This window comes from Balaenoptera musculus, chromosome 4 (genome assembly GCF_009873245.2).
Source record: "Balaenoptera musculus isolate JJ_BM4_2016_0621 chromosome 4, mBalMus1.pri.v3, whole genome shotgun sequence".
In the NCBI taxonomy this organism is placed as follows: Eukaryota; Metazoa; Chordata; class Mammalia; order Artiodactyla; family Balaenopteridae; genus Balaenoptera; species Balaenoptera musculus.
In genome coordinates this window covers 12,412,973-12,425,194 of record NC_045788.1, presented here as the reverse complement: position 1 = coordinate 12,425,194, position 12,222 = coordinate 12,412,973, and the positions used below count along the sequence as shown (strand labels likewise).

The 12,222-nt window shown below is 43.3% G+C and overlaps 1 protein-coding gene across 1 annotated transcript in view; it reads right to left on the bottom strand.

Moving 5' to 3' along the window:
• Nucleotides 1-511: 511 nt before the first annotated feature.
• Nucleotides 512-12,222, bottom strand: part of NEK11 (NIMA related kinase 11) — a 276,492-nt gene continuing 264,781 nt past the window's right edge. The window contains 1 exon segment of the mRNA XM_036851711.1: nucleotides 512-690. Within this exon segment, the coding sequence (XP_036707606.1) occupies nucleotides 512-690 (179 nt within the window).

Below are 12,222 nucleotides of genomic sequence, written 5' to 3'. Positions count from 1 at the left end.
AAGCGGGTCAAAAGCAGGTCACCTGAGACAGGTACATCTGACACATGGGCAGCAGCCCAGCGTGGCTGAGGCTGGGGTCCAACGCCCTTCAGGGAAAGGTGCCCACAGACCGTGGAGACCCAGAGCAGTCAGGCGCTCAGCCTGTCCTCCAAGTGGAAATGGTGAAGAGCAGGTGCTTCTCCCAGGCCAAGGTCAGGGTGGTCCAACCCCGCTGGAAACCCCAAGGGCACATAAGCGGGAATGCTTTTCAGGAAGCCAAACTTGACCCATCTCATAGTATAGACCCAACAACACTGATTAGCCCAGGTTTACTACTCCCTAAAGGAGTCATTCCTTTTGACAAGGGATTGAGAGTAGAGACAACAGCTCCAGCTCTGTACCCAGTTCCCAGTACAGAGTCCAGCATACGTGCTGACAGATGCTCACAGGCATTTGTCCACTTGAAGCTGCTTGTTTCTGACATTTGCTTTGCGATGGTTCTGGAGAAGAGCGGCCCCTTCTCCCCTTGTGATCAGCAACTGCTCCTCAAAGTAGAGCCGCTGGTCAACCTCAGAACAGTCACTGGCTCGAGGCACGACTGTTTCCAGAGCCTCCCGGACCTCTGCCTCGCTGGCTCTCTGCTGCCTTGCTCTCTTGAGGTAACTGTAGACCTCCTCAAACACCTCCGCCCCCAGCTTCTGCTCAGCTGATCTGCCAAGCAAGTTAGGAAAGAGTAAGAAGTGTTACATATTGAGATCACTTTAGAGAAAATGTACTGTCAGCCCTCCGTGTCGCAGGTGGTTGAATCTGGGGGTGCGGAACCCGAGGACACAGACGACCAACTGCGCTGCCATTTTATAAGAAGGAATTGAGCATCCGTGGATTTTGTTATCTGTGAGGGCGGGGGTGGGGAGAGTTTCCTGAAACCAATCCTCCCTGGATACCGAGGAACAATTGCATTTTAAAAGCATTTATTACACAAATAACATTGTAACTCTGGGATTTAGAGAAAAACAAGACCTTGAACATTCAACAATATTCAACAAATACTTCTTGAATGTTTATTACATGACAATTATCCTTCTAGGAACTATGAATACAGCATTCAACAAGTGAGGCAAATTCCGGCCTTCATGGAGCTTACCTTCTAGGGCAATGGTCCCCAACCTTTTTGGCACCAGGGACCGGTTTCTTGGAAGACAAGTTTTCCATGGACCGGGGGTGGGTGGGGATGGTCCAGGCAGTAATGCGAGCGATGGGGAGCGGCAGGTGAAGCTTCGCTTGCTCGCCTGCCTGCCGCTCACCTCCTGCTGTGCGGCCCGGTTCCTAACAGGCTGCGGCCCGGGCGTTGGGGACCCCTGTTCTAGGGTAAAGAATAAACAGGTAACTAATAAGATGCATACACAATAAAATAGGTGGTGCTAAGTGCAGTGAAGAATAAAGCAGGGAGAGAGATGGAGAAGGTGGGTGGACAGGGCAGCCCTCTCTGAGGAGGGGTCGTTGAGAGAGACCCACAGGAAGTGAGCCAGTATTGGGGGGAAGAGGTGAGGGGACCTTGAGGCTAAAACGTGCAGGAGAAATATCCAGAAGGCAAGTGTGTCTGGAGTCAGGCAAACAAAGGGAAGAGGATGGTTGGGATATGAAATCAGAAATAATGATAATGAGAACAATCAAATGATAATGAGGCAGAGAAGGGGAGAAGAATAGTCCTATTACCCACCCGCTAGGCACTTTTCTACCCACTTACCCTTTACAACAGCTCTGTAAGGGAGGCATTTTTTAAAATCCCTATTTTACAGATGAAGAGACTGAGACTTAAAGGCTGTGGTAATTTGGCCAAGTTCCCACAGCGGCCAGCGCTCACTTCCATACTTGCCCCAGTCCTGGTCCATGTGGAGCCACAATCTGTGTTATAATCCTATTGCCACACCTGGAATGTTTATTTTGCCTCTGTTTCCCCTCATCTCTAGCCAGGGTCGCAAACTAAAGGCTTATGGGCTAAGCTTGGCATGGGATGTGTTTTTTTCCATCAGCACCATGTTCTATTTTCTCCTGTTTTATTCGTATTTTTTACACTTGAATGTGAAAATCTTCAGGCTGCGCCTGCCCTCCTCACTCTCTATTTTCTGCCTCTTCTTCGCTCACCTCCCTCATTCCTGACCATTTTATCCTAGGCTGCGTCCACCTGCCTGACTCAAGGGCACTCGAGTGTCGAGAATTTTGTTTTACAGTTCACAGTTGTTAAAGGCTCCATACTGCTCCACCGAATCTGTGTGCCGACACTTTCCTAATCACTCCTCCACCATACATTTCATTTTTTTTCCACAATAACACTGTATGGACGCCCTTAGGAACACAGCTTTTTCATTTAGGGGAATCTTTCCTGGCATCAAACTTCTAGAAGTGGGGCTAATTACATAAGTGTGTCCACCCTGTGAAAACTCATATATACACTTATGATTCATGCCCTTTTCTGTATATGTATTGAGTTCGATTAAAAAATAAAATATTTTGTGAGAACAGATTAGGTTGATGTGTATACAGTCATCCCTCAGTATTGGCAGGGGATTGGCTCCAGGACTCCCTGCAAATAACAAAACCCGTGGATGCTAAAGTCCCTTATATAGAATGGCATAGTATTTGCATATAACCTACCCACACATCATCTCTAGATTACTTACAAAACCTAATACAATGTAAATGCTATGTAAATAGTTGTAAATACAATGTAAATGCTATGTAAATTGTTGCTGGTTTGAAGCAAATTCAAGTTTTGCTTTTTGGAACTTTCTGGAATTCTTTTTTTCAAATATTTTTGATCCCCAGTTGAAGTCACGGATGCAGAACCCATGGATGCTAAGGGCCAAGTATAAATATTTTTATAACTTTAACTGTGAATAAATGTTTCTTTATTCTTCATTTCAATGGATTTGGTGTAAAGAAAAATCAGAGGTTGTTTTTTGTTTTCCAAAATTTTTAAAGCATTACTGCTAGAGAGTAATGATGGTAATGTTGACAATAACATTGAAGGCATTAATCACAGATGCTTTCATTCATTTTTTATGCTTTTGTTGTACAGTAATATTCAACCTTGTAATCCCTAGAACACAAGGATCTGGGTTAGGTATTGTGGCAGATAAAAAGAAGAAGTAATTGATCCTGCTCTAGTTTAGAGGCTTGTAATTATAATGCAAGATATATGTATCTTAAATTTTAACTAACATTTTTATAGTACTTCAGAACTTGCAAAATGCTTTTACATTTATTATCGCAAATGACCCTTGTGAACTAGGCAATACATTGAACATTTATCTCCGTTTTACAGATGAGAATAAGTAGGCTGACTTTCACAAACTAACACAACCACTAGGTTGATGGAACTTGAACTCAAACACAGGTCTTGGAACTTCAAGTGCTGGAGAGATAAGCAGCCCTAGGTCCCACATCCTCCAGCTTGTGTAGGTTTCCCAACTCTGCCAAGAGATTATCAGAACCAATCCCAGGATGCCTCACATACCTTGTCACCTCAGCCACTCACAGAAATCCAAGCTTTCCTTGCTGACATGGTCAAATCCTACCACTTCCTTGCCTCACAGACTCATATAATATTAGGGTCTGATCTCTTCTCTACTCTCATTTATCAAGTTGTGTATAATCTGTCTCCTGCTTTCTTCCACCAACCTGCTCTGTGTTGTCCACAGTCTGTCTTAGCCACTAGGCTCCAATCACACCTACCTCCTTTCTGTTCTTTAAATACAACCCAAGCCTTATTCCCACCTCCAGGTCTTTGCACTAGCTGTACCCTCTTCCCTGAAATGCTTTTCCCTTTGATGTTCACATCACTGCCTCCTTCTTGCCATTCAGATCTCAGCTTACATACCTCTTTCTTGGAGAAACCATCCTTGACCACTGAGTCTAATGGATCCATCCAGTGATCCACAAGATCACATCACCTGAACCATTTGCACAGCACCTATCACTCTGGTATTTTTCTTCTATCTTTTTGCGTATATTTGTTTATTGTTACTCCCCTAACTACCCTACTCCCCTAATTAGCATACAGATTCCATAAATGAGGGACTCAGTACCTAGAACAGGACCAGGCATGCAGTAGGTGTTCAGGAAATACTTGGGGAATGAAGGAACCACCCAGACAGCCACTAATTATCATCAAATAGTGTCTCATGAAAGTTTACTGTTGGGAAAATCAGGGAACACCCAGTGGAGGAGAAGGGGGCGCTGTAACAACTGGAGGACTGTGGGTGGGAGCCAACCGTGGGAGCAGCGGGAGACCAGTGAAGCGGCCTGGCAGGTACGGAGGATGCGCGAAGAAGAGGGTGAGAACCACATGAACACAACATTAAAGAAACCTTAGAATGTAATTATTAATATTAACCATTGATGATAAAGAAGCCCCAAAATGTTCCCTGAAAACATAAAAAATAACTAACAGTTCTTGAGATTTCTCTGTGTGCCAGGTTCCATTCTGAGCATCGTCTCAGATCATCCTTTTAAATCCTCATAACAACAGTATGGATAGACGTTATCGTTATTCCCATTTTACAGATGAGATAGTGGAGGGTATTAAATAACTTGCCCACTGCCACCTAGCTTTGAGGTGGTGGAGCTGGAATGTGAGTCCTAGTAGTTTCACTCCAGAACTCATTCTTTTTTTTTTTTTTTAATTAATTACTTATTTATTTTTGTCTGTGTTGGGTCTTTGTTTCTGTGCGAGGGCTTTCTCTAGTTGCGGCAAGTGGGGGCCATTCTTCACCGCGGTGTGCAGGCCTCTCACTATTGCGGCCTCTCTTGTTGCGGGGCACAGGCTCCAGATGCACAGGCTCAGTAGTTGTGGCTCACGGGCCTAGTTGCTCCGCGGCATGTGGGATCTTCCCAGACCAGGGCTCGAACCCGTGTCCCCTGCATTGGCAGGCAGACTCTCAACCACTGCGCCACCAGGGAAGCCCCCCAGAACTCATTCTTTTCATCACTATGATATGGACTTTGGATTCAGAGAGACCAGAGTTGGATCCTGGCTCTCCCTTTCACTGGCTGTGTGATCTTGGGCCAGTTACTTAACCTCTCTGAGCCTTGGGTTTTTCATATCTAAGTGGAGGTTACACACACACACATTTTAGCAGAGTACCTGTCACCTACCAGGAACCCGATAGCCATTGTTTTTACTATCATGTACATTATTGTTGCTTTCCCAATGGTGAATTGCACAGTAATCCTATTTCAATTTAACTGGAAGCTTCAAGTAATTTTGTAGTTCTACTGCCAGTTAAGACACTGTTTTAGGGGACTTCCCTGGTGGCGCAGTGGTTAAGGCTCCGCACTCCCAATGCAGGGGGTGGGGGTTCGGTCCCTGGTCAGGGAACTAGATCCCACATGCATGCCGCAACTAAGGAGCCTATGTGCCGCAACTAAGGAGCCCGTGTGCCACAACTAAGGAGCCCGCCTGCCACAACTAAGGAGCTCACCCGCTGCAACTAAGACCTGGCGCAACCAAATAAATTAAAACAAAAAAAGATACTATCTTAAGTATTTTTATCGTTTCTAACTGAATTTGAAAAAAAAATGACATAAGAAGTCTGGTGGCACAGTGGGAGTTTAAAAAAGAAGTAATTTTGTAGAAGTAATCATGAAAACCGAGTTTAGCAGAAAGCATTAAGAAACACAGATTATTCTTCAGACACAGTTTAAGGAAACTTGAAAATGATTTTACAGAATATAAAAAATTCCTGCACATCACATATGTATGAGGCACTGCAGGAATAGAATGGCACCATGAGCTTTCCTTTTAACACGGCTATCTTAATGATCACTGGTGCTAACAAGTACCAGGAAACTTTATGAAAGATGGATTTTGTACCCCTTCTCTCCATGTCTAGTATTTCAAATGGCTGTCTCTGAATCTGGTGGGCAGAGACAGGACAGATCTCTGCACAGAGACAGACGACTGCATTTTCCACGCTTGGGCGACATGTGGCACCCCCATATGGGACGTGTGACTTTCAGGCCCTTTGTGAAAATGGTGTTGGCTTCTGCTCTGTGCCCTGGGCACAGATTCTTGTTTGTTGGGTACCCTGCTATAGCTAATCATTCCTGGAAGGGTTATTTTATTTGTGATCTAAACATCCTCTAGTAAATGTAGATGAATAAAATGTCTAAAAAACAAAATCCATCTAGGTATAATTTATGAGACACACGTTAATATATAGGGCATTGAAAGGTTGAGAGTAAACAAATCTAAAAAAAAAGATATGCCAGGCAAATAATAACCAAAAGAAATCTGAGGTAACTATATTAATATGAGACAAAATAGATTCTAAGGGGAAAAAAAGCATTATTAGAATAAAGAATGCCACTAGACAATGAAAACCGTTCAACTCACCAGGAAGAAATAAAAATTCCAAACTCACATGCATCTAGTAAAGTAAAATCAAAACACATCAAGCACTACAGGGAGAAACTGTCAGTTACATCCTCATAACGTAAGATTTCAATACACCTTGCTCAGTTATTGATGGAAAGCATTTGAAAAATTAGTAATAGAAAATCTGGATATACTTAATAAGCTAAATTTAATAGATATATATAGGACCCTCTCCCTCCTGATGATTAGAGAACCTACACTCTTTCCAGACTCTCATGTAACATTTACAAAAACTGACCATATACTAGACAACAATTCAAGTCTCCACACATTTCAAATAATTGATTTTATACAAGATCTAGTTATCTGACCACAATTGTTAGAAACCTGTAACAAAAATATGGAGTAAACAGTTCTGTGTTTGTAAATTTATTTATTCTAAATAAATTGTGGGTCAATCAAGAAATTAGGCATACCATTAAACAAACTCATTTTAAGCCAAAAGAAAAGTGACAGGTGTGCTAGCATTGTAAGATTGCAGCGTAAATTTACTTTGACACTGGGAAAATAGGCTGTAATATTTCTGCAATGATGTGTTCCAGTATTTTAGGAATCATAAAATAGAAAATTCTATTTAAGGGGACTCTCTTGCTGTTATCTAAGGTTTGGAGAGAGGGGAGTGTTCCTTGTGCTGTTTAAGGGGAAGAAGGGGGTTCTAGGTTTGTTTTTATAAAGAGAGGGGGGCAGGAACTATCCCTTTAGTTTTGTGGATATCTCAAATAAAAAGAACTTACATTTTCAAATGAAAAAAAGTATATTTTAATCCTTTTTCATCTATTTTGTCCTATGCTTCATATCCTTGATCAATTTTATCCTCTTGCTCAAAGTATTTTAAGTGTTTAAGATATCCTAAATATCATCTTAGCCCAGATGGTTCATTTACAGGCTGGTGCTCTTTGGGCTGGATCACCACCCTGCCCAGGCCAGTGGCAGACACAGGGGAGCTGAAGGAAGCCTCCCACGGTTCTAAAGAAGCTCCAGCTGCCTGGAGAAACTCCCAGTATATATATTTGGCTGATTCTCCAGCTGAAAAACTCCATTAAACCGCAAGGGAGCACTTCCGCCCTCCCCTGCCTAGCTCCTCTAAACTCAATCTCTCATCCTCCAAACTCCTTTACTGACCTCTTCTCATGTTTACTTGTTCTTTGTAAGCAATATATTTATCATATCTATTTATTTTCCCGTCAGCTATTGATTGCTCTGTGTGCCCTTTATCTCTCTCTCAGAGGCTCTAAAGAAGAGGTCTGTGTCTGTGTAGTTCTATAAGAACAGCAAACGAAAATGTCCTCACATTTTAAATATTCTTTTAGTTTGGAAGCCATCTCACACTTAGAGAAGAGTTACAGGTATAGTTCAAAGAACCCTTTTTTGACTTGAGCCTTTTGAGAATAAGTTGCTGACCTGATGCCCCTTTCTCCCATACTTTGTGTGTATTCTTTACAAATAAAGATACTCTCTTACATAATCACAGACCAGCCATCCAAATCACGAAATTACCACTGATATATTACTGTCATCTAATTCTCTAATCCATTCAGGTTTCCCCAGTTGTCCAGTAATAAATAAAAGGATCCGGGTCAAAATAATTATGTTGCATTTATTTGTCATGTCTCTTTAATCTCCTTTAATGACCTTGACACTTTCAAACATTTGAAGCAAGTTGTTTTGTAGACTGTCCGTCAATTTGCATTGTCCTTGCCCATGGGACTTACCAAGTCTAGCTATCCTTCCTTTTACATATTGGCCTGAAAGACAGGAGTAGAGCCTTCTATTACCTCAGGGCATTCTTTGAGAGCTCCACCTGCACCCCTTCAAGAAGGTTCTCTCTTCTCTAGAGTCCAAAAAATGCCCGGGTGGTAATAGTATCTTGGTGCCTAGTTCATGATTCCTCCCTACAGCTTTGTTCCCAGTGTCCTGTAAGAAATAAGGGATCTCCTAAGGGAAAAGAAGCAGCTTGTGAAGTAAGTTTCCAGACATTCAGGAAAGAATGCCCTGAACATTCTACCCACTTGATATCTCCACTTGAATGTCTGGTAGGCATCTTACTGTTATCACGCCCAGATGAATTGCTGATCTTCCCTCCAAATCATCCTAGTGCTGCAGCCTTGCCCACGTCTGTTCATGTCAGTTCCTGCCTTCCAATTTCTCAGACCACAAACCTTTAGGTCATCCTTGATTTGTCTCTTTCTGTCACACTCCAATGGTCCACTGTCTGTCATAATCAGACCAGTTATTAAATCCTATTGGCTCTCACCATTTCCATCACTACCACCCTGGTCCAACCTACCATGCTCTCTCACCTGACTGCTTCAGTAGTCTCTCAATTGGTCTCCTGATTCTACCCTCACTCCCCTACAGTCTGAGTTGTCAACTCAGCAGCCAGAGTGACCCAGATCCCTTCCTCCTCTGCTCAAAACCCTCTTTTGGGCTCCCCATCTCACCCAGAGTAAAGTCAAGATCCTTCTGGTGGTTTAGAATATCCTGAACGATCTTCCCGCCATACCTCTGCAAACACATCTCCTCCCTCCTTCCCCTCACTCACTCCATTCCAGCTACACTGACCCCCTTGACCTTCCGTGAATACACTGGGCTCATCCCATGCCAGGGTCTTTGCACTTGCTGGTCCCTCTGACCAGAATGCTCTTTCTCCAGATATCCATATCTCTTTTCTTCATCCTCTCCAAGTCTTTGCCCTGGTGTCATCTTTTCAGAGACCTACCCTGACCACCTTCTTTAAAACTGTAAACTTTACCCCCATTCTGCACTGCCACTCCACCCTCCCTGCTTTGTATTTTCTTCTTAACATTGTTACTTTCTACTGTACTCTGCTTTCCCTTTAGGATTTGTCAATCACCCCATTTGAAAATAAGGTCCATAGTGCAGGGATTATTTTCACCTTTTTTGTTCACTGATCCCACTGCTTGGAATAGTGCCTGGCACAGAACAAGTACACAGTAAATGCTTGTCAGATGAATGAATATATACCTTGAAAGCCAAGTAAGGAAGGAATAAGGTGATGTCATACAATTTTATTTTAAAATATTTACATCTGATGTGGGGGTCAAAGTGGTGAAGTAGGAAGACTCTGAGCTCACCTCCTCGCATGGACATACCAAAGTTACAACTACTTACAGAGCAACTACCATTGAGAACAACCTGAAGATTAGCAGGAAAAATTTTCCACAATTAAAGATATAAAGAAGGAACCACAATGAGCTGGTAGGAGCGGCAAAAATGGGTCCAGCCATATCCCCTGGTCGGTGACCCACGAATGAGAGGGAAATAACAAGGGCAGAGGTTCTCCCCAAGGAGCAAGGGGTCCAAGCGCAACAGCCTCAGCCTGGGGATCTTGCATGGGGAAGATGAGGCCCCAGAAAGTCAGGCTTTGAACACCAGCTGGGCTTACATTTGGCAGAGCTGGAGGGCTATAGGAAACAAAGACTCTGCTCTTAAAGGGCACGTGTAAAGTCTCACAGGCTCCGAGTCCCAGCAGAGAGGCAGGATGTTCAAAGGAGCTTGGCTCAGACCCACTTGCTGATCTTAGAGAGCCTCCTGCAGAGGCAGGAGGCCATGGGACTCCCCCCGGGGACTGAGACACTGGAAGCAGACATTTTTGGTATCTCATTTACCGCACTGGCGCTGGCACTCGCAAGTACCATTTGGGAATCCCCTCTCTAGCCAATTAGACCTTCCTTGCCCACTGGCAGCCACAAGCCACTGGGCTGCACAGCCAGCAGGGGGTCAGCCTGCCTATGAGCACGACCACAGTGGTCGGCCCCACCACATCAGAAGTGCACACGCAGCTGACGCAAGGAGCACCCCTAGAGCACATAGGTCCGAGGGGAGTGTGCTACTGGGCCTCACAGGACGTCTCCTGTAAGGACGTCTCCACTTATCCAAGATCAGAAGACATAATGGACCTGCCTGATATGTAGAAATAAACACAGAGAAGTAGGGGAAATGAGGAGACAGAGGAATATGTGCCATATATATATAATATATATATATACACACACGCACATACACACACAATGGAACAGCCACTGAAAAGAATGAAATCTTGCCATTTTCGATAACTTGGATAAATCTAGAGGGTATTATGCTATGTGAAACAAGACAGAGAAAGACAAATATCATATGATTTCACTTACGTGTGGAATCTAAAAACAAAACAAATGAACAAACAAAAAGAAAACAGACTCATAGATACAGAGAACAAACAGGTGGTTCCCAGAGGGGTGGGGTGGGGTGAAATAGGTGAGGGGAATTAAGAGGTACAAACTTCCAGTTATAAAATTAGAAAGTGTCAGGGAGGTGTTGTACAGCACAGGGAATATCATCAATGGTGCTCTAATAGCTTTGTTTGGGGACAGATGGTTACTAGACTTATCGGGGCCATCATTTTGTAATGTATTTAAATGTCGAATCACTATGTTGTACACTTGAGACTAACATAATATTGTACAACTACATTAAAATAAAAGATAAAAATTAAAATATATGCATCCTTAGTATTTGTTCTAAGAATTAGCACATAGTGAAATTATAACCTAATTTTGCAAAGTGTAAGATCACTTCTGTGATTTTTACTTGTTTTCCAAATTGGTTTTTAGGATAAAACTCTGATCAAGTGTACTTTTCAGTATTTCTTATGTTATTTTCATCCTATGTCAAGTGGATTGGCTTTATGGGGCCTGCGTGATCATCTGTGGATAAAAATGACCTCATATTTCTCTGAGTGGAAAGGAACAAGCTTTGTTTTTTGGTTTTTTTTAATTTTTTAAAATTAATTAATTAATTTTTAACATCTTTATTGGAGTATAATTGCTTTACAATGGTGTGTTAGTTTCTGCTTTATAACAAAGTGAATTAGCTACACATATACATATATCCCCATATTCCCTCCCTCTTGTGTCTCCCTCCCACCCTCCCTATCCCACCCCTCTAGGTGGGCACAAAACACAACAGAGCTGATCTCCCTGTGCTGTGCGGCTGCTTCCCACTAGCTCTCTATTTTACATTTGGTAGTGTATATATGTCCATTGTTTTCTTAAAATAATTCTGTGTGGAAGGGGCTGTGTCCCTGCCGTCCTCTTTCACACTTGCACACCGGGGCATCTGGAGAGTTGCCTAGTCGGCTGCCCTGCCGCACGTGCGAGGCCTCGGAGAAGGATGGAGGGAGTGAGCAGCCGAGGCGATGCCCTTCTACAGCCGTCACCCTCTGCCGTGAGAGTTAAATACGGCAGAGAGCAGTAGCCGAGGGCATTGTAGCCTCCTGTTCTAAACAATATTTTAGCTTAGCAGCAGAAAATGTTTGACACCATCCCCCCTCCTAGAAGAATCACAAGCAGTTTCTCTTCAGGGAGAAGGAATGAGTTTCCACCCGTTCCCGCAGCATCATCAAAGATCCCTTAGCCCTGTCCCTTAGTGAGGACTAACAGGAAAGTCTCTCTCTTACCTTGGGGTTGATTTGCTTTGCAAACCTTTCCTCTGCCCAGTAGAAGTTCCCCAATAATGGCTACATTTACATTTTTGTTTCCAGATTAATTAACCACTTGAGGAGTGTAAAACTGAAAGCAAAGGACTTTTGTCTGTTTTCCGGTCTGCTCCCCCACTGGGCTTGGGGCCCCCTGGGGACAGAGGGCCTTTCTTAGTCATCCTTGTACCCAGCATGGTCCTGGCACAAACCTGCCCCTACATTATTTATTCATTCAGCAGATCTTTAATGAGTGCCTAGTGCATGCCAAGTTCTAAGAAGCAGCCATAAGCCTGTGACTTCACAGAACTCATATTTTAGTGGGAAG